Source organism: Phalacrocorax carbo, chromosome 6, assembly GCF_963921805.1.
Source record: "Phalacrocorax carbo chromosome 6, bPhaCar2.1, whole genome shotgun sequence".
Classification (NCBI taxonomy): domain Eukaryota; kingdom Metazoa; phylum Chordata; class Aves; order Suliformes; family Phalacrocoracidae; genus Phalacrocorax; species Phalacrocorax carbo.
Genome location: NC_087518.1, coordinates 60,027,029 through 60,050,486, shown reverse-complemented (window position 1 = coordinate 60,050,486; position 23,458 = coordinate 60,027,029). Strand labels below are relative to the sequence as shown.

Here is a 23,458-nt window from a genome sequence, read left to right as displayed (position 1 = left end):
AAATAGATTCTAGTTTCAGCTTCCAGGGGATTATTATAAACAGGGAAAAAAACATTTTAAGGATTATGAGAAGTACCTTGTCCTTTTAAGTAGAACAACTACTAATGCATTAGTTACAGAATTGTGTGAAATGTAGCTTTTTACTAGGTGCTTTAGCTACAGTATATTCACCTTATGATCACATCCTAAATGGTACGTTATGTACGCTCCCTCCTCCGCCTCCCCTCCCTCCAACAAACAGGCGTTTGTCCCGTTATAGGCGTTTGGAGAAATTGCCTCGTCACCTCGTGCAACGTCAGGGCATAAAGACCTTGTCTCGTGACATCCGTCTCCGCGGTCATCGGGGAGGGAGCGGTGTCTGCGGGCTGCCGTGCTGCCCGACGCGGGGCGCAGCAGGCAGGATCTGTCGACAACAGGCAAAACAGCAGTTTGGATGAAGAAGAAGAGGGAGCAGCATGTGCCAGCGACGCTTCTGATCTGGAATAAGGAACGCGCCAGGCATCCCACTGTGCCGCGCTCCAGCTATGACAAAGCTGCCATTTAGACAACCTTCATTTACCACTTACTTTAGCAGCAGCTTTATTGGAAGATCCGTCCGTAGTCTTTACTTCCGTAAGCTGGGCAAGCGTGGTGCGGCCTCGCGCCTGTGTTTCAAACAACTGTAATTAAACTCGTGTCAGGCTGCCACTGCAAATTTCGGGAGTCAAGAGGAGGAATGTGCTCTCCGGGGATGCTCCTGGGCTGGGCCGTGCGCTGGACTTCTATGAGATACCGGCTCTTTGGGGCTGTTAAAGGCACCGGGGTGGTAATGTGGTACATGGCATTTTAGGCACCAGAGATGTAAAAGAGAAAAAAAAAATTAAAATAGAGAGAAGAGGGTGAGAAGCTGAAATGTGATACAATTTCTGTTTATTACTTTCAAATAAAAACTCTGATTTTTATCACTCGTTATTGATACTTGTCCCTTGCTATTCTCTTTCTAGGTACTAGGAGATAATATTCTATGTTTTCTTTATAAATTCCCGTGCGTGATTTTAGGAGTAGGTTCAAACCTCAGTCATCACAGATGATGACCCTGAACGTCCACATACGATAATTATTATTTTTTTTGTCATGGGTACTGGTTCCAAATGACAAGACCATAGAGGCGTTTTGGGGAAGAATAGTCACGTGAGGAAGGAGAGTTTTGTTAACACGGAGTGCTGGAGGATCAGTTTCCAGCTAGGAATTAAGTTTAATTTCAAGTTATAAGAGAACAATGGGGGAAAAAAGAGAGTAAAATCCCTACTATTTTTAAATTTTCATTAATCCCTCTGAGATCATGGTTTTCACGTGGACAGTCAGGGCAGAAATGTAATTTTTGCTTTCAGTTCTTTTTGTTCTTGTAAACCACTGCTTCTGTCAAAAGTATGTACTTAAAGCGAGTGCTAAAACTAATCAATATTAAATAAACATGTTGTCCTGATTAACAACTCTTTGAAACATCATGGATCTTGTTCCTCCTCCTTTGTCCACTCCCAGCAGAATTTTCGAATGCCATTAATTACACTTGACACAGCCTAACTCAGCTACCTGTGAATACAGTCGGCCGCCCTGCTTGTCTTACAGCTTTCCCCACTGAAAAATCTGGTTTGTTTTAAAGCTGAATTGTGTAGATTTCTGATAAACTTTGGATTGTGACTGCAACTGTGAAAATCCTTGTCGTGTCGTCGGTGTCTGAGTTGGGTTTTTTCTTTTTGCTTTAGTTAGTTTATAAAAAGTGTGAATTTTACAAGATCGGTTTCTAGCTAACTTCCAGTTAGTGCATCTTTTAACTAGTTTCTTCCTCTAATTTTTTCTCCTGTATACTTTCTTAAACTGATTTTTCACAATTTGTGTTTTTAAAAATGTTAATTTTTAAAAGAGAATTATATTTACTTCCGGAGCTCTCAAATTGTCTTGAGTGTTCAAATAGGAAATAGAGCAAGTTTTGTTTCATCAACGTTTGACCTATAGAGCTGGGTAAGGTTTTTCACAATAGAAAAATTTATGGTATAGGTGAGAGAGTTTTTTCCTCTGTCAAGAGGGGAATAAAAGCATGGCCAGTAATGATTGTGTGCGTTTAAGGAAAAGCTTGGTCTTATGTTTACGCTGGAGGTGCACGGACATGGGCACCTGCAGGCAAGGCAGGCACTTCATCAAATGCTTTCCTTCTCAAAAGACTCCCTTCTTGCAAACGTCAGCCGAAGGTGGCCGGGTAGGTAGTCTGGAGGTAGGTGGGTGATAGACTGAGAGGTAGAGGTTCATCAGAGCAAAACAGTGGAAATGTGTGGCCAGCAGGGGCCGGGCAGGGATGGGGCCCCTGTGCTCGGCACTGGGGAGGCCCCACCTCGAGTGCTGGGCTCAGGTTTGGGCCCCTCGGGACAAGAAGGGCCTGGAGGGGCTGGAGCGTGTCCAGAGAAGGGCAGCGGGGCTGGGGCAGGGTCTGGAGCACAAGTGTGCTGGGGGGCGGCTGGGGGAGCTGGGGGGGTTTAGCCTGGAGAAGGGGGGGCTGAGGGGAGCCCTTCTCGCTCTCTGCAGCTGCCTGAGAGGGGCTGGAGTGAGGGGGGGGTCGGTCTCTGCTCCCAAGTAACAAGTGATCGGATGAGAGGAAAAGGCCTCAAGCTGCAACAAAACATTCCCGGCTGCCTGTCGCCGTCCTTAACTTGCACGGTGGGAGATCCCAGGTTTTGGTGTGTCCTGGCTCCCTGAAGTCAGCTGGAATATCGTGTTCCTTCACTGCCACGTTAAACTGGAAGCTCTGACACTTAGGTCTTACCTACCTCTAAAGAGCCCCAAGTACTTCTGGCATTATATAAATACTATATATACTATGAATACCAATGATAGTAAATAACTTAATTCCTCTGACCTCAGAAGCAGGAGTGTGTGACCGTTTTGCTGGTGGGCTCTGTGCCTAGGACAACCTTCGTCCTCACTTTACCCTACGACGAGGAGAATGCAGTACATGTTTGACCAGACCTGCTGGTTTTCCTTGATGACTTAAAAACCAGGGACAAAATAGATGACTTTGTATGCTATTTCTCATCCCCGGTGGAATCTACAGCTGTATTTCACTACACATCTAGTAGCACGCAGCTGGTGGTTCCCACGTGTGGGTCGCGGTAGTTAATGTCTGGAGTCACAGCAAAGTACTACGTTACAAAATCCGGTAACGTGGCTTAAAATGATTGCGTATGCATTCTTTTTCAGATTCTGATTGCCAGCATCATGTGCAGCTATAGCAGGGAGGACTGGACCGAACTTTCAAAAATGGCTGAGGTAACGGTTTCCTAAATGCGTTTCTGCATCTTTTTTTTTTTTGTTCTCCTTAAAAACAAGAGTTGCAATAAGGAATTTCTTGAAAGAAATAGATTCAAAGTGAAAAATGAGAATTTAAAGTGTGTCCATTATAATTTGTTTATTCTGCGTTTTCATTAAAATGATGGAAATGTAAATTTAAAAGAAATCTGTTCCATAAAAAAGGTCCCTTGGATTTTTAAGCAGTACCTGGAAAGCCTTTAGTCTTTGAATCTGTGTGCTTTTTATTTGCATTTTAAGCAAACTGTATATTATGACGGATGCCCTGATAAAATTTAATTCTACCTTTGAGAGCCTAACTTGATCTTACCTTGCCTACAGGCACACTAGTTTGACAGCACCAGAAGAAATTTTGAATATAAAACTCTTGAATATTTAAAGTATAAAAGGCTCATTTAATGCTATTCTAGTTTTAATACAGACTTTCAAAAATGGTAGCAGAGAAAGCCAGCGTATATAATAGCAGGCAGCAGGCTTCCTATAATATAAATCCAATCTTACACAAATGCAAACAGACTGTGCACCGGAAAGTTCCATTCAATTTGAGGGAAAAAAACCGCTATTTAAAAGCATGTACCTGTGTCCGTAGGGAATAGTGTAAGAAATACTTGATTAAGACCACAATAATTTCATTCAGAAAGGTGTCTATACCTGAATGTAATCCAAAGTTGTTATTTTTTAATAAAACTCGGGTTTTTTTCCCACATAAATATCTAGAGGAAATAAAAAGCATAGTTTCAGATCAATAAAGGAAGGTTTTAACAAATTTAAGCAAAGAAAAAAAAGTAGTTTGTCATTATTGCTAGCATTAGCTCACATTTAAATGCTTCATAAGTTTTTTTTTGTATAGATATTTTTATGTATGTGTCGATCTGGGTGCGGATATTCTGAATTTGTGTTTTCATATGGCTGAGCATGTACGTTTGGACATCGTTGTTTCTTTATTCACAGTGTCCTGAGCCCTCCTATGGTGATGTGGGAAGACACTCCTCTGTTTTCTTTGGGCATTTTGAACCTATGAGTTAAAAAAAATCGCTTTGGGGATTTAGGGAAGTGAAATTAAACATTATCAGTAATTGGTTTGGTGATCTTCACCACTAGTCCATTTTATACCTGTATTTACCTAATTAACCATGAAATCTTTTCTGGAATCCGCACTTGACAGGAGCAGTACTGCTTTTAAACTAAGATGAACGGCTTTATTGTGCCATTTGCTCCTCTTTTTTTTTATCCAGTGGTACTGCTGCCCACGTTAAGACAGGTATTTCCAACCTGCATTCGTATTTATGCAAATACAAATATTGAGGTATTTGTATTTAGAAAAAGGTAGTTATTTAAACGCACTGAATAATGTGTAATGTGTACGATACAAGTTTCTTCTGCAAAGTAGCTGTTAGGCTCCGCTCTGCGGAGAGCAGCACACTTGGTCGGGGCGCTCCGGAATCCGCAGCCGAAGAGCAGTGATATTTCATTGCACGTGTAGGATCCTACCTAGAAGGTAATAGATGTGGCTTTCCAAAGAGCAGGAGCCCCAGCAGGTCCCGCAGTGCCTCTCGGCAGGAGGACGACCTATTCATACGAAAGGTCAGCTTGTCACGGAGGCCGACGGCACCAGCATCAGCGCAGCATGGCCGGGACGCGGAGCCTTCCTGGAAGTGATGGATGGCTTCTCCCCTGCTCCCGCACTCGCAGAGCTGCTGAACCATGGCCACACAGCGGGCGAAGCTGCTCCAGTTCAATAAGCAAAAACAAAATGCAAATGCGAAACAAAATAGTGGTCACAGCCACGTGGAAGGCAACGGGGGAGAGCCTCGCCCCAGGTCGGAGCGGTTCAGCAGGGAGGAGGAGGAGCACCTCGGCTCCTTTGCCTTTTTAATTGTAGCTAATAAAAGGTGCTGAGGAGAAATTAGCCTGAACAATATGCTCGTATAGACCTTTTCGAAATAGTCTCTTGTTTGACTTCAGAGACAAAAACATGTAACGACAAAAGCTGCGGCACAGTACAGACACCTGCAGAAAATTTAGAGACTAAATTCATTAAAGCAGAAAGGAGAAATTTGCCACTGAGTCACAGTTCTTCAGAGCGCAGAAGCACCTGGGTAACACCGACTCCCGAACCTCGTGCTCGGTGCTGCCCTAAGGCCCTCTAATTACATTTCATTTTTTAACATTTTCCAGAACCAACTCCTTATTGTGCTTGTCTCTCTTTAATTTATTTCTTACCTTAATTTCCTTTGTAATTTTGGGAAGCCGCATTAGTTTTTGACATTTTTTCTCTGCAACGATCAACACATTTCCTTTTCAGGCTCTCATAACCATAGCTTTCTCTTTATGAAACAAAAAACCAAAAATCAAATGTCTAAAGAAATGTCTTTAACGTGAACAGTAAATGCTACAGGAAAGAGTACATTACTTGAAGTTAATTTGCCTTTATTTTTCTCCCTTTTGCATGTTTCATAGGTTGCTGGTGCAGATGCGCTGGAGTTAAATTTATCATGTCCTCATGGTATGGGGGAGAGAGGCATGGGCCTGGCCTGTGGGCAGGTAGGACTGCAACCGCAATCTCTTTCATGTCTCTTCAGCACTCCCGCGCTACCTCGTTGATAGTTACACCTCAGGGGAGAGACACAAGCAGCGGATTACGAGCTGGAGATTTTTAGGTTGGATGTGTTTAAATATTTAGCGCTGAAAGCAAAAAAAGAAAAAAAGACGACAGAAGCTGAGAATATTCAAAACGCTTAGTTTTGCTGAGAACAAAAATGCATTATGTATTTGACAAGGAACAAGATGAAAACAAATAATTTCAAAAAAGCGCTTGGACAGGATTTGTTGGTTTCCGTTTCAGTGCCCTGTAGATATCTTTTAGATCGCAACCCAGTAACTACTGCGTGTATCAATAGTGATTTTGAAGGACATGAGTTATACACACCTTTCATTTCACAATTTCTAGCCTATGAACCTAACTGCATTTTAGAACCACGGAATAGGGCGTACGTTCTGGTCGTGCCACCTGCAGCTACCGTCTTCTCTTCTAAGAGCCTGTGTTCTGTAACCTATAGGCTGGATGCTTTATACAGTTTAGGTTGGAATTATCCGTGCCCGGTGTCTCTGCCGTGTAGAAATCCGATGCAGAGTTTATCAGTCGATCCTGTGGCTTCAGTCAGGAGAGTGCGTGATGTTTTGCCCATGAAAAGAAAATAAACGCGCACGAAAGCCAATCCTCATACTAATATCTTTTTGAAGTTTTTGGATTTTTTGCATGCTTTGGTCATGCTTTTAAGTTAGTTTTGGCTCTGAAACGTGCCCAAATGTGGTGAACTTGGATGTCTCTGAAAAATCTCGGTTTACAGTCTAACGGGAGAGATCATCTAGAGTTTGACCATCAAAGTTTCAGAAGTCTGAAGCCTGCTTGACTTCCCATTGTGGTGGGCTGACCCTGGCTGGACGCCGGGGGCCCACCAAAGCCGCTCTATCACTCCCCTCCTCGGCTGGACAAGGGAGCTGGACAAAGAAAATATAACAAAAGGCTCTTGAGACGAGATAAGGACAGGGAGTGATCATTTGCTAATTACTGTCACCAGTGAAACGGACTTGACTTGGGGAAATTAGCTAAAGTTATTACCAATCAAATCAGAGAAGGGTATTGAGAAATAAAACCACATCTTAAAACCCCTTCCCCCCACCATTCACTCCCGATTTTCTCCACCTCCTCCCCGCCAGCGGCGCAGGGGTCGGGGAACGGGGGTTGTGGTCAGTTCATCACACGTTGTCTCTGCCGCTCCTTCCTCCTCATGGGAAGGACTCCTCTCACTCCTCCTCTGCTCCAGCGTGGGGTCCCTCCCACGGGAGACAGCCCTCCACCAGCTCCTCCAACGTGAGTCCTTCCCATGGGCTACACCCATCTTACTACGTTTTGGGGAGAGGGGAAAAAGGAGGGAGGTGCAGAGTGGGAACCATGATTACATGCCCTAAAATCGACACGTACTACCCAGTTGATCTCCTTGACGAGGGCTGGTAGACATCTTAATTCACGCTCACTTCCTCAGTTAAACATAAAACTTTTAAGAACTTCTAAGAACTAAACCATTAACTTGCTCAAACTTTTAGTAGGGAGGCAGTAGGAGCTGTAGTTGTTTCAATGCAGGTGAAGCTTTATCATAGCAATACTGTCAGGTGCAGTGCAGGGACGTTTCATTATTTTCTGTGAAAAAAATGATGTCAATCTGTTCCATGCTATAGATTATTACTTTTAATGAAAGTAATCTGGATGCTTTTCATGGCCAGTGGTCACTGACAGAATTTATGATTAAAAACGGGAGAGGAGAAAATTATTAAAAACCTCCAGGACCACACTAGCAAAATTATATTAGCTGTGATGAATTTTTTTTTCCCCCAAATTACATTCAATAACAAAAAGTTACAGTAGCCGTTTTTATAAGTTTACGAAGCAATTCCCACCCTTCACTCTGCACAAGGTGCCTCAGTAGTTCGGGTTGTCCCCACCTGAGATGGCCGCACGCTGTAGAAGGGGGCGGTTTGGTCAGGGGGAGCCCTGAAGGTTTCACGCGGGGGCTGAAACAGGCTCCTTTCAGGCATGCTTTCTTTTATTTTTTTTGCCTTTTTTTTTAAGGCATATGTTATTTCCAGCTTTCACTGCTTGGAATAATATATGCATGTGAAGTTGCTTAGATGTGTAGTCAGTAGGGAGCTGTCTGGCTACATGAGTTTTTACATATCTTTCAGCTATTGTAAAATCAGAGAACCAAACGCAAAATCTGAGCACTCAGGGCTATCGCGTGGATTTGTGACTCTCCTTGGAGGAGATCAGATCCATAAAGCAAGAAGAAGATTACATTATATATACATATATGTTTGTATAATAATAAAATTTCTCTCTTCCCCATACAATATGGATATTCTTTTGAATGTTTAACATGGTACTGTCATTTAAATATATTCTTGCGTTTTCTTAAATCTTCCACCAAAATGAGACCTCGGGAAAAAATCTACTTCTTTAGAGAAATAAATGAACAAAACAAGCCATCTTTAGAGGGCCAGATCCTAAGGTTCTTCCTCAGAGTTGGCTAAAATTAAATGATAGTGGTTTTAAATGGAGCTTATCGAAGCAAAGGGTGAGGAAAAACTGGATAAAAGAACGATACGTGCAAAGAGATTTATCAGTAGCCCTTTGGGGGCTTCGTGTGTGGTGGTCCCTGGAGGCCCCATCATAAGACAGGAAAGTGCTAGGAAGTATTTGAGCTCTGCTCCTAATCTTTGGTTTTTCCCCCGGAGCTGAAGTCAAGCAGGTCACACGGAGGTGGTGTGGGGAAGAGAGGGCTCAGATATGCCCCAGAAAAACCCCACCACTCGGTATGTGGAAGTCAGGGCATGGGGTTTGAGAGACACACCAGCTTTCCTGGTTGCTTAAATCTTTCTGATAACATAATCCACATCTTCATAGGAAATTTTTTTTAGAGATTAGGTCCCTTTTCATACCTAAGCACATTAAATCCTCAGGAAACTCCAGAAATTGCTGAGGTGAAAAATAAAGGCAGAAAAACATGTATGTGTATTTTTATTATTCATAAGGTCTAAAATGTTCTGCCTTTTTTTGTTGTTGCTGTTTAAAAAAAAAAAAAAAAGGGAAAGGAAAGGTTAATTACACTGTCTACTTTTTCTCCTCATTTCAATTCCTACGGTGTGCCTAAGGGTAAGTGTAGAAATCTGGGAACATCAGATTTGTTTTTTCTCTGTCCTATTTTGTTATCTACTCTCAAACACTTCCACTGGTTTATACGCACTGTAAATTTTAAAAATTCCAGCTATATCCAAATTATATGTATGAAGAGTTGGTACTAAGAATAGCTGTTTGTTTTATACTGAATTACAGTTCTTAGCTTTTATTTGATTTTAATTCTAAGTCATTAGTGCAGACACTCTGGCGCCCAAACAGCGTAGCTAGCCAGAGGGTAATATTAAGAGGCATCTGTATTGCTGCCAATAAGTTACTTAAAGCTGGTTCTGTATAAAATGTCAATTATATTTACTAATGCTGATTAATGATAACAAAGTTAAGGTTTGTATTCTTTCATAACGATCTGCAACTGTATAAAAGTTGGATATCATTAAAAATCGTAATACAATTTCCATCATTAGGTTTAACAGCACTAATGCTCAGATTTTCTTCGACTCAGATAACATAAGCGTACAAAACATTTAATGGTAAACATGAAGACAATGTGGTGAAGGGCAGATTATTAAAAAAATTACAGTTTTCTTTTCGCACTATAGTTCATTACTGTAGTCATTATAGCATAAAATTATGACAATAATAAATCAAACGTCTGAAATGGTAGCACCCGCGTTTCAATATCTCACTTGTGGTGTGGTGTTTGTGGTGCACTTTTTGTCTCGTCACTGGAAACTCTGCAAAGATGTTTTAATTGTTTTTTTCTTAAGCTTATCTTCTAAAAAGTGGCATTAAATGTTCCGGACCATTATTGTGACATGAAGTCAACAAATTTAAACGTTTGGCTTTTTGGTTTTGGTCCAAAAGTCAACAAGTCTCTCCAGTTGCTTTAGTAAGAACGGATAAGTCGTTGAATTGAGTCCATAATCTGGGTTTTATTTTTGCATTCCTGCTAAGTTTTGTGTCATTCTTTGTTGTCCAGATGGAACCCCAGGACTAGTAAGTGCAAAGTGCGTATACCTAGAATGAGACCGACTAGGACGAGTGATATCCAAAGTCTTCAGAAATACCAGTGGGCCTCCTTGGCCCAATGGGGAGTGAAAAGCAACGGAGGGAAGAGAAGAGCAGCCTACGGCTGCTTGAAAGGTAGTAACAAAGGTGCTGGAGGAGCAGTTACAAAGAGGGAAAGGTGATTCTCTGTATGTCAGATCATACAGCAAGGGGCAACGGCCACAAACTGCAGACTGAACGTTTCTGGTTGGACATCGGGGAAAAAAATTCATGGAGAAGGCGATGCAGTACAGGAGCATGTTGTCTAGCGGGGCTGGGTACTCCTCGCCTCTGGAGTTTTCAGGGCTCAGGCAGGCAAAGCCATGGCCAGCCTCAACTGGTGTTGGCGCCGGTCCCACTCAGAGCAGGAGCTTGGCCGGGCTGCCCTCCAGAAGCGCTCTCGGAGAAACGTTTCTGTGAGTCCGTGGGTTCACCTGGCTCAATTTCTACCCAAAGGTACTGCATGGTTTGTACCAGAGACGGGAGGTGAGTCGTGGGTAAAAGGAAGCACGAGGACTCACCTGCTCACGTGGAGTGAGATGATCAGTACGACAGGGAGATCTCAAGTCGAAAGCAATGCTTCAGTTAAATTTCCAAAGCACAGAGGATGCTTTCGCACTTTTAAAAAAAGGCAAATCTCATATTCAGAGATCTCAGCCTAAGTGCAAGAACAGAGATTCTTTATGCTATAAGCAAATATTTTAAAAGTTAATAACATCCTGGCTCATAAATATTTCTCATTAATTAGTCATACTTTCTAACCTCCAAAATATATAAAAAAAATATCTTTGCCTATCTCAGCATTTAAGCTATAGGTTTAGGGGATTGTTTGCTTTTTCTTAGTTTATATTGAAGGAGGCATGTATGTCTCTTGTGAGCACCGAAATCCACATCCTGGTGGTTTAACTATTCAGATATATGTAAAATGGACGTGCTTTGTGGTTCTTTTCTTACCTTTATTTTCATTTTACTTAAACTGTACTTGCTACAGCCTCTGCTGCTGGCTGTGTTCATGTTTATTGCCTGCAATTAGGAAGCAAGTTTCATAAAAGCCCACATTGCCTCATTCAGAGGAAGACAAATGTGTTAAAAACAAAAAGAAAAAAACAAAACCCCAAAGCCCTGGTTACCCTGCGAAGATGAGAACTGGCTGCATGGCACAATTAGATTTGCTCTGCTGTACCTTGGAAATAGGAAAGATGAGGCTGCTTTTTAATTGAAGCACACAGCATAGCATGCTAATTCGCTGTTGCTCTGCCAGCAAGGAGCTTGAAGTATTTTAAATAAATGATGCCCCAAACAGGATTTGATTATATCTGTGTTCATGTGGCATTCTACTATCACCCTACAATAATATGCTGGTTAAGTATAATTCATTGAGTCCTGCAGGCAGTATTAGTTCTCTCCTCTTTTGTATCAGTTACTGCAACAAATTAATGCAAAGTACGGCAGGGTGGTGCTACGCTGTGCTGAAGCAGCAGTGGGAGCATCGGCACCCAAAATCCAGTATAAACCAGTAAAATCGAAGTGAGGTTTGTGCTGGTGTTTGCAGTGGAGTTCCAGGATTTATGCGTCTTGTGGTTCTCTTGCATCGGCCACTGTCATCTGTTTTGGCTGGGAAGGGAAGGAGGTTGGGAAGGTAACTCTTGGCTGATCTCACTGTCCTCGTGTCTGTCAGTGCCCTCTGTCGCTTTGGGGCATGTTTCAACCAAATGACCTGTTTCAGTCATCTTTCTCAGAGTTGAAACTGTTTCAAAGATAGTGAATTTTTGCAAGTTTCATAAAACTAGGCAGCGGGGTAGGGGAGGGAAGTTGTCTGCCGCCCAGGCTGGTTGGCCAAGAAGGCCAACCGTGTCCTGGGCTGCATGAAAAGGAGCGAGGCCAGCAGGGCGAGGGAGGTTCTCCTCCCCCTCTGCTCTGCCCCACTGAGGCCACATCTGGGGGGCTGCGGCCAGTTCTGGGCCCCCCAGTTCCAGACTGACAGGGAACTGCTGGAGAGAGTCCAGCGCAGAGCTGCCAAGGGGATCAGGGGCTGGAGCATCTCCCTTGTGAGGAAAGGCTGAGAGACCTGGGTTGGTTCAGCCTGGAGAAGAGAAGGCTGAGGGGGGATCTCATCAGTGCCTATAAATATCTGAAGGGCGGGTGTCAGGGCGATGGGGCCGGGCTCTTTTCAGTGGTGCCCAACGCCAGGCCAAGGGGCGACGGGCACAAGCTGGAACACGGGAAGTTCCCCCTGAAGATGAGGACAAACCCCTTCCCTGTGCGGGTGCCAGAGCAGGGGCACAGGCTGCCCAGAGAGGCTGTGGGGTCCCTTCCCTGGAGACATTCACCCCCCGCCTGGACGCGGCCCTGTGCCCCTGCTCTGGGGGTGCCTGCTCCAGCAGGGGTGGGACGGGGTGAGCTCCAGAAGGCCCTGCCAACCCCCGCCAGGCTGGGATTCTGGGATTCTGTGATATGAACAGGACCCATAATAGTCCAGCCGAGGAGAAAGCTCAGGCAGACGCAGGCCATTCGGTCGCAAGGCGCAGGCCCCTCAGAAACAGGCATCCCCTGGTTCAGGCAGCGATGGTGTTGCTCTGCGTGCGCAGAGGTGTGCTGCACTGGGTGCCGTGCTGCTGGGAGGGCGTTGGGGTCGCGCAGGGAGAAGGGGTGCCGCTGACGGCCACCTCCAGCTCCTGCAAACGGAGATCTAAGCACGGGGATGTTCGCAGGCCAGGAGATGTGTTTTGTGGGCTGATGTTCCTGGCTCCTGCACTGATCCTGGCCACATGTCGTCCTTTGTGATAGTTCAGATGTGTTGTTTTAATCTCTCTGGACGATATTTTCAACTTCCCTGGTTTCATGTGTGTCTCTTCCCTTTCTCTTTCTACTCCCTCCTCCTTTAAAACCCTGCTCATAAAGTAAACCCTTTGCTGAGTTGCTTTCAAAGTAACCATCGACTCATGAGCTATTTTACTGTAAATCTGATGGGAAAAAGCTTGCTCACGATGTGGTCGCTCCCGGTTGATGACACCATTCACCTTCCTCCAGTACCTGAGGATTCATTTCCTTTTGTGTTGCCCTCACAGGATTCAGGTGTGATTAAATGTCATGATTTCAATGGATTTCTTCCATGTCTTCAGGTCCATATGTCCTTTATGTGCTCGTGTGTTCTATTTTTTGTATTATTATACTTAATAATGAGGCACGACAGTTAATTGGTATTTTGTCTTAAGAATTCTGTTTTTCATACACTTGAGAAGAAATAAATTAAGATACAACATTTAATAACTTCATCGTCAGAACACCGTTCTGTGATTTTACATTGTGGTTTGACAACATTTAATCCACTGTTATTGCTTTGAAGGATTTTTAATGGAATTTCTCAGACAAAACAGAAAATTAAAAGGGATTCTAAATAGGACAGTAATGTTAACAGCGCTACCGACCTGTTGAAACTTTTTAATGGCATGGTGTGGTTGTTAATAAGGTTTTAAATACTGTTTATGTGCGGTGACTTTTCATTTATGTATGGAAAGCACTCTCTAGAGAATGGATTTTCTTAGAAAACATAAAAGCTATTTTGTTTCCTTGAAATTCATGAAGACGTGAAAGCACGTTGGGCATAACCTTATTTTCAGTCTCGCTATGATGGAAGCATTTCAGCTGGAAGTCACGTTATGGATGACATGTGTCACAAAGGAGGTCAGTTCGGGCAAAATACCAGTGACCTGCCGCTGTTTAAAAAAGAAAAAGATTTGGGCTGTTTTAATGACACTTCAGTAGCCTAAGTATGATTGAGTATATAGCGAGGGCTTCCCAGAATGAAAGAAAATCATGATTGTTTTTTAAAACCAAATGGCAACCTGTACTTATTCTTGCGGTGGATTTTAATGCACTGAGAAGCTTTCAGAAAATGGAAATGTAGAAAGCTCAGGCAAGCATATTTCCGTGGTTTACATGGTTAAACGTTTGGGTTAAACGTAGAGATCCTGCGGATTGCTTTGCCTTTGGATATGTGGTTGCAGTGTAAGGTGTTGCAGTTGTTCGTGCTGATGATGTATGGTAAAGAGGATTTATTGGAAAGGAAACGATCAGCAACAAGTATCTCTGTGCAGGTAAAATAAAATAAGATTGTTCATCCTGGTGCACAATAAAAGTTAACTACGCAGTGCACATTAATAGCTTTTTCTTTTTCTGGTTTCAGTTTTATGCCATCATTCGATAAAGTTAATTTATGTGTGTTAACTGGTCTCTTCGCTGCCTACACGAGAATTTTTAGGACTAGGCTCATACTTTTTTAATTTTGCCTCACCTCCTAGTCAAGTTAGTCGGTGTGCTGGGAGGTTTGCTCTTTTCAGTAGACCAACTCTGAACGCGGGCCTGTGTGATCATCGTAAGACTGAGTGGGAAATCTTTCTCAGAGCATAGGTTTTCAGTTCCTTAGTCTGGCGGTTTCAAAAGTTTGTGGTTTCTTCAATTCTTTGGTATTTTCTGCCTCTATTGTAGGAAAGGGCTGAGAGTTTGCCTTCCTGACCACAGGACGAAGCTGTTTGTAGCTGCAACACTCATATATTCGAGTTCTGTGCTTCCCTTTCAAATATTATTTGTAATGACGTAAACCTAATCAGACCTTTGTACCTTCCAGCAGGTAACCTCTGCATGAACTAAAGGGCTGAAATATTGTTTAATCATGCTGCGTACCACTTTTTTACAGTGGTATGAGAAACGTTATTTTGGCTGGCTAGAAACGACCAAGATAAAATGTTTTGTTCTGGCAGGGGTAAAAAGGCGTTTTTAGTAGTCAACGCTTTATATGTGCCGATGCTGCTGATAAATAAACCTCTCCAGTTAGTGTCTCCAAGAAGTTTGTAAGATGTACACGTGCGGTTTCCCATTTCTCACTTGGAATGTTTAGGCCCAGTTGGTATCGGAACAAATGATTGGCTAATTTGAACCAGCAATCTGTGCTTCACCCTTTCAGGCCAACCATTACTAACCTTTATTCTGATAACCAAAGGAAATAACGGTTGTGTCTGACTCCTTTAATGTTGCATTAAAGTCAATAGGTGAAAATTGTGATTGCTGCAGTTTTAACTGACCTACGTCAACGCAACGTAGAGTTTTTCCTATCGTATAGCAATTTTTAAAAAAGCCTTATAGTTAATTTAAAAACAGAAAGTTTTCTAACAGTGGTGTTTCTTCTGGTTGCTTAGATTAATATTTTAAATTAAAACGAAACAAATTTGGAATAAAGGCAAACGTTATGGTTCGACCACCTATTCAGAGAGAGGACTCCGTTTTCAAACTAAATCCAGTTGTTTTTCTTTTAGTGCTGGGGAGAAAACAAAAAGCTTTTATGTGATCTGAAAAAGGGAGTAATTGCAGCTGACTAAAGACAGCCACAAACCTTTCAAGTCTCAGTTCTGCTTGATCTTGACATCCCCCTTATCGTTTGCTCTAACTCCCAACACAAATCTGTGTTTTGTATTTTGTGTAACGGTCAATCAAAATTTTCCAGCTCACTTTTGACCTTGTCTTCATGTTGGTTAGCTTTTCAGCCGTTAGGTGCGACATTATCAGAGAAGTGCTGTAGGAGTGCCACAGTGCTAATAAGGTGTCCAAAGCGGATCTCCCACGCAGCGCTTCGATAAATGTATTCTTGGGTTTGGATAGTGACCTGGGTTAATACTGGCGGCTATTAGATGTGGTATGTTAAAAAGCTTTGGGGTGTTGGTTTTGGGGATATTTTAAAATGTGCTGTTAAGCATCATGCGTTTGTGCTGCTCCGGCAGCGTACTGCAGTCAGGGAATGCTGTAGCAACTTATCGTTCCCATTTTTTCATTTGGAATAGAGAGAGGTGATCAAAGGCTATTTGTCTTGTGCTTTTAACATCTTTCAAAGGCTCTAATTGTGGAGCTGGAGAAGGGAGAAAGAGTGACTGTGATACCAAAGGAGAGTAACAAAGAAGAGGGAGATGGGGATCTGCTAAAATTGAAATTTATTAAGATATTCTGATTCCGCGAAAACCTTTTATGAGTCTTTTAAGGTTTATTTGGTTAAACATTATTAATTTTTTAAATTCCTTTTTTTTTTCTTTTATGAGCAGGACTTTCTTTTTAGAGATTTTCAAAGTAGCCTAACTGTGAGAAGCAGGAACCCCAGTAGTGTCACAGTCTCATGTTGGCTGTTCTCAATACCAGCTGTTATCTCTCCCACTATGGGCTGGGTCTCAGAGCTTTGGCTTCTCAGCTCAGCCATGACCAAAGCCTGGACCTAATCCAGAGCGACTTGATTTTGTCCGGTGACACACTGGTATCACTGGAAGTAAAGGAGAATCTCAATCAGGCTCCCCCAAGTGGAACTTGAAGCGACTGATCTGAACAGCAGCTGATCAAATCATGACACCATGTTTTCAGCTTTACTTTAAAGTAATAAAGCCTAGCATCTAAGAGCAGAGCTAGGTGACAGGGGTTTGTTAGTTCTTATCATTTCCCACAGGAAATAAGAAAAAAAAAAAAGTTGAATCAAGCCACCAGGCTCTTGCTTGGATTTTTACTTTGGCAAAACCATCTGAAAATGGGAAGTCACTGCTCCCTATAAATATATATGAAAAAGAAATAATAGATTAAAATAAAAAACGTATAGTCCTTACATGGTCTTTGAATGGTAATCGTTTTGCCTGAGTGAAAAGACTATAACAAAAAGAAAGAATGTAGTCTGTAAAAGATACCGGAGATTTTCCAAGCTATACTTCTACGTCTTTATCTGCAGTATTTTGTAAGCAGAACTGTGCTTGTTTCACTGGTAGTACATGCGTAGTTATGTAAGCCATATGACATCTCTTCTGTTTAAAAATATTACAGGTTTTGTTCAAATTCTAAAGAGAACACATTACATAGAAGTAAAACAAATGTCTTGCTTTACCCACCAGACTTTTAAATTATTTTTTTTTTTTAAGAAACAGGAACATTTTAGAGTATGTAAGAGAGTAGAAAATAAGTATATCCTTGAATTAAACCAGTGAGCAATAGCCACACCACATATTGTTGCTATGGTAGTGTAGCTACATGGTAACTACGTGGGCCTTGCTCAATTCTTCCCATGGTAAACTCTGATCTTTTAGAAATTCTTCCCCAAAGTAAACCCCTACAACCCCAAATTCATTTTGAAACCTCTTGTTTCAGAGTGCAAGTTAATAAAAGCTGAAAGCCTGAGCTGGAATGAAACATTTTGATCCTCCCAGAACAAAATATGAAATTATCCATTTATGGGCATTTTTGAATTTTTATCCTGAATAGGATTTTCCTGTCCCATTTTATTGAAGATGTCTAATGAGATTTTGAAGTAAATATTTTTGCTAAACCAATGGAACAGGCTTCCGCTCCCTTCGGTACACTCTGGATCTCGCGCCAGAAGGCAGGGCAGTAAGGAAAATAGTCCTGAGTTCACATACTGTTGTATATATTTATATATATTTTGTGGCGTTGGTTTCACATCACGTCCTGTCATAAATTCTGGCTGGAGGGATATAAGCTCTCATCCAGCAGCTACAGTTTGGTGGGGTTGACCAGGCTGACCCAAAGCCTCTGAAGTCATTTAGGCATTATTTGAAATTTTTCTTAATTTATCTAGATAGCTTCACATGCAGCTGTGAAAACTGTTACTCCTGCCTTAGGTTAAACTGCCTCATTTCTTTCTTTTTGACAGCTGCGGTCAATAGATGTTGACCAACAGCTGTCAAATTTCCTGAGAAATGAGGAAGCATTTTTTTTTTTACTCCAGATGAGGAGTAGAGAGTTATTTGTCTTCTACGCTGGGAAATCCTTCCCTTAATTTGACAGGCTTTAAACAAATTGTTAGCTTTAATTATGTTTGAAATGGGACAAATGCACAACCTAAACTGCCCCTTTCTAGCATGCGAGAAGACAGTAAAGCTAGCCGCGAGGGTCGGAAACGGTGTCTGCCTTGCTGTTGTGATTGACTGCAATTCTGTGCTTAGGTGCTGTGGAAATCTTGGGTAGGTTTAGAGATAGGCAGTTTTATGAAGGTGATGTTGGGCGTCTCACAGGAGGAGAGAAAAAAGATAGCTGTGGAAAAAGATCAATAGTAATATGAAAAAAAAAAAAAAGGTGAATGCTAAAGATATCAATTTGCAATGCTTTAAGCTAAAATTCCCATACTTCTACTTTTTCTTCGCATTTGAAGGAATAGCAAAAGAGAAGCTCTTCACACACAGAGAGAAAATTTGATTATTTTTTATTGACATTCTGATTTCCTAATGGATTTCTGGATCCATGTTTGATCTGGAAAAGAAATATGTGATAGCCACCTGTAAAAAGCATTTCAACTAACAGCTCGTCAGGCTAACAAGTCCTCAGGACGCCTGCGGGACCTCTGTAAAAGGTGCAGGTCCAGACCTACATGTTGAGCCGGCGGAGTGGATTGAATCGGTGAGGAAATCTATAGAAATGATCATTACTCACTTGCTAAAGCTGCTTCGAACGTACCGTGCCCGTGCCTGCCGGCACCGCAGGTGGTGGCGGTAGCGCCGCTGTAATGGTCGCAAGGGAAGGGTAGCACGGCCTGGAAGAAAGCCCGCCCGTTGCATGGAGGCTGTCTGCAGATGGCGGAAGGCTATTTTCTCCTTCCTTGTTTTTCAGATGAAGGTGCATCTGAGCCCTCGTGGGCTCCCGGACAGCAGTTTGACTGAGGACAGGTTTAACTCTTCCCTTGTAGACTATTGTTGAATGAAACAGTAAAGTGAGAATAGTCCATGGATTAAATTTAAAAGCCAAATCTTGCAAGTTCTCACTTTTCTTAGGCTACATTATTCCTGAACATAAAAGCGCTCCCTCCTTTCCCCATAGCTCTCCATACTATTTTGGAAAATGTATCTACTGTGCAGAACGAGGAAGTTAATGGCAGAACATTTTTTTTATATAAAACTTCCTCCAATGATAATAGATGTAAGGGGGCTGCAAGATTTTTCCTGAAGAGGCAGTACAGAAAGAAAATCTGCCACCAGAAGAATGCCCTGGTGAGGGACTCCTGGTGCCACTTGCCTACTAGCCATATCTAAGGAACCCCACGTCAGCTCCATGGGTATTAAATTAATACAAAGACAAAATAAGTCCTCTGTAACTTAGTATCGGTATTTAAAATTGCAAACACGTTGACATAACGCATGACTCAGCCATGAAACTCATCGGCAAGAGAGATAAACGAGAATAGTTTTGTGGCCATCAAAGGCCTGAGGTTTATGAGGAAGATCAGACTTACGCTTGCATTAAATAGAATAAAGTATTTTAATTTCTGAAACTTTGTTGTTTAGGTCGTTGTAGTCAGCGGTAAATGAGATTTTAAGGACTTGCCGTGCAAGGTCCTAATGGCTCTTGCAATATTCTCTGTGCCAACTAGAGCTCCCCGTCATCGCAGTCAGGATAACGGACCGGCACAAATCACCAGCGTGACCTGCAACGGTAGCTCCAGTAGTCCTACGTAAGAAAGCCTTCATACACCCGGGTTCTGTCCAAGAGGAGCTGTGGTTTTGTACTTTCCACAGCCGCTCTCAGTGAGGCGGAACCGCCGCCGTTACAGTGATCGGGGATGGGCCGACGACGGCGTGCTGCGGGCCGTTTGCTCTGCTGAGCGGTAGGTAGCCTTCCTTCTGACGGTCTTGGGGGAAATTCTGTGACAGGTTTGTTTTTGTGGCATCTTTCAGACTGACATTTGTAGTCTTTATGTATGCACACCTACATATGTATGTACAGTCGCACATACGTGCTTCCCGAGGACTGTTTGCGTAGTTAAGAAAAGCATGTTTGTTACCCTAAAGTAGCTGCGTTTCTGTCTTTTGCATTATTCAAATACTCTGAAAAACTGATTCAGTTCAAGTATTAAAAATGTTTCTTTTGTTAGTATGGAAAATATCTCATGCTTTAAGGTGTTCTGAAGACTCAAGTGCAGTTTTCTGCCAGACAAACCTTTTCAGATCCTTATGCAAATGACTTAGCGAAAACTGGGCAGCAAAACAAGGTGAGTTTGAGGAGATGCCCCTGCCTGACTCCCCTCTCTCCACTTATTAAACAGGTACAACTGTACTTCCCCACCTCCGAGAGGTGTTCTGGATACAGTATAAAGATTGGGCAGGAACAGGATAGTGTGAAAATGAGGAGCCTGCAAGAATACTGAAAATAGGTCATAGTAAAGATTTCCAAAATTTCCAGAAACCTACAGCCAGGCGTTTCTGTGGTAATCCCTTCATGGTTCTGTTCCTTTGCATGAAACACAAGGAGAGGTGACCTACTCTGTGCGCAGCATTTTCACGCTCCCTTTTGAACAGGCAGGACGTCTCTGCCTTGGGGGTGACAGGACGTGGGATCCGTCTCATTACCAGTGCCAAATGCATCAGCGGACAACTTGCTGCTTTAATTTCTGAGTACTGATTCTTATAGTTATGGTTGTAGTTAAGCTTATCATGTGATCACGTAGAAAAAAAAGGCGAATAGTTGGTTTTCCTCTAGTCTATCTACCCATTGGCAATGAGTAGTTAGGATTAAAAGCTCCATCTAGCCCAAGGCTGTAATGAATATTCAGGGAAGTGGTTCTGTACTGCTGCTTAGGGAAGTAAAAAGACAACCCCTGCAACATTCAAATCTCCCGTGCCTTTGGAATAAACAAGCAATATTTGATTTAAGCACAGGAAAGCAGAAGACACACTGATGTACACCTCATACCAAAAGAGGCTTTAGATGGTATTAAATTACCTACAGATTCCTGTAGGTACAGCGCGTGAATCAATATTATGTTTTAGCGGATGATAATTTCACCAAGCTTTTATTTAGATGGTGTTTGTTTGTAAGAAAAAAAAAAAATACAGCAGATAAATGCAGGGTGCTACCGACGGATGTTACGGTCCATTGAAGCATTTGTTCGTTCTTCTGGATTGACACACAGAGCAAAATTATGCTGTATCATCGTTAATGAGAGAACCAACAAACCTAGTTACGTGTAGAAGAGATAACTTATAGCAACGGGGTAGACTTTGAACCAAAAGCATTAAAATCCTGTACTACGTTAAGCAGAATAACGTTTTAGTTAGTTCGTGTTGTTGATTTGGGGAATGTAAATGCCCAGCTGTTTTTTTCAGCTAGTAACATTTTACGTATCAAGCCATCTAGAAAACATTTCTTAACCACACAGGCTTCATCAACCACCTTATCCACGATAAAAGCCGCGGGCACTCTCATAAAGTTGGATTGGCATAAAAAAAAAAAGATACTTACGTTGTGTTAGTAGTGACGGGTATTTTTTTGTAACATGATTTACAGGCCTCAAGATTCATTCTCTTACAAGTTATATGCTAATCCTTGGATGTTTTATAAATCAAATCTCTGCTAAGAATCAGTCAATGCAATTTGAAAATTGGGGTCAATCTCTCAGAAATCCAAGTAGATGGGAGGCCCTGAATCGGCAAAATGAAGCCTGTGCATAGCATCTTTAAATCTCGTTTTTGGTACCAGGCTGCTCGCCTCGTTAAATTTGCACCTGAGTTTAAAACTTTGTTGAAAATGATAAATTAACGGTCTCGGGAATCTTAAATTTTGAACTGCATTTCAAATTGGGATAATTTCTGTAGTCCCTGGCTGCACTTAGAAGTGAAATCTTTGGTTTTAATCACTTAAATCTTTCTCAGAAGTTGTGCTCTTGTGTGCTCTCTGCAAATAGTTCTCAGTCCAAAGGCAGGCTTCAGCGGAGAGGTTGTACACCACCATCCAGCGAACCTCCCCGGGATTATAGAAATGTAGTTCGTTCGCTCCATACAAAAACTAGCTGTCCAGTGACATGAATCTCTTCTGGTTTCAACCATCTGATGGCTTACGATGCGTTTTTCCAAGTCCTCGGTGCAAATGCAGTAGGAAATGGTGAATGTTATAAATGAACGAATAACTTTTTCTTCATCTAAAGACAAAAATGTGACATTACAGATAAAAACAGGTGGGGATATTACTCCCCTTTGAGAAGACGTTAGTTGCCTGTAGAGCCTAAAAGCGGTGGCTTCACGGCGTCGGACCCGTTCCGGCAGCAGGGGAGCTCGGGCGCGTAGTGGCTGTGGCCGCCGGCCACGTGCAGTGTCGCTCCGCAAGGGGAGCGAGGGCGAGCACTGGCGGCTCGCTGACGTTGGCCGCCGCGCCGGGAGGAACCTGAGCAGGAGGGAGCTGGGGGCAGACCCCACGGAGGGAGGGCCGATCAGCCGGGTGCTCCCGTAGAGCCCCACCGCAGGACTCGCACTGGAAAGGGAAGCGGCGAGATCCATCGCATGCGCGTGTGTTCTGGGGGTGGCACAGGGAATTTGTTTTTAAGGTATCCAGCATTCTCTTTATATGATATTTATTTCAGGAGCAAGTGAACTAGATAAAAGGTTATGGGGGGGAAAAAAAATCAGCTTTAGAAATACCTGTTTCAATCCAAAAATGTCAAATTTCATGGAAATTCTAATTTTTTGTATAAAATTCAACACCTTTCCAATTCCTATCAGTGACTGCCTCACTATGCAGCAAAGCACCGTGTTCGCTGGTTTCTTCATTTCTTCCTTGTTTCCTCACTAAACATTCCTGTTTTTTCCTTGGAATATTTAGTGAAGTAAAACCAAAGATTGCACCTCCTTCAGTTGAGTTTTCCAACCATTTTCCTATTCGGTTACCTGTGGGGTTTTGGGTACTGAAAATGGGCGGGTTTCCAAGACTGGTGCAAGTCTTGGGGCCTTTCAAACGGGCTTTGTCTAAACATGTGCTGTGCAATCAGATATTTAAAGTGTTTACTAGCTTGAGAAACCGAAGACCATTCCATTGCATTCGTTGCATTAAGCTTGGTGTGGAAGAAGCGGAACTGAAGGAAAACTAAGGGGGGGGAAAAGGTCAAATTATTATTTCTTAAGAAAGACGCACTAGTTAAATTGTCTTAGGTAATGGAAATTGGGTTTATACGAACGAAAGCGATCTCCCAGTCAGTCAGTCAACGTGGATTCAAATAATTGTATTTTTTTAAAGCGTTAGTGTGTTTGAGTAAGACTTTTTATGGCGGCACTGTAAGCGCTACGAAGTCAGCGTAATGAGTTTACGTGGTGCCAACATTCTGAACTTTATTACAAGGATTTCGAAGGAGAAGAATTAACATAAAGGATATACAATTCATATCTTCTGGAGGGCCTCTCATTTCTGCATTGGGCCTCAAGGAAATTCAAGACAGGAATGAAAGTCAAAGATGCGACTACTTTCATACTGCCAGTGCAGCGTTCATACATATTTCATGGCAGCTGCATGGGCGGGGAGATCACTGTTTTTATTGGAATGGCACAGCTAAGTCTCAGGGTTTTACTATTCATGTCAAGCACTGTG

General features: G+C 42.5%; 1 protein-coding gene across 3 annotated transcripts in view; it reads left to right on the top strand.

Annotated features, from left to right (window-relative positions):
- DPYD (dihydropyrimidine dehydrogenase) overlaps positions 1-23,458 on the top strand; it is a 368,439-nt gene that overhangs the window by 247,679 nt on the left and 97,302 nt on the right. For 2 of the 3 annotated variants that reach the window (XM_064455561.1, XM_064455562.1), the window contains 2 exons: positions 3,232-3,300; positions 5,800-5,883. In XM_064455561.1, coding sequence (XP_064311631.1) covers positions 3,232-3,300; positions 5,800-5,883 — 153 coding nt within the window. The other variant, XM_064455564.1, reaches the window with a different exon arrangement.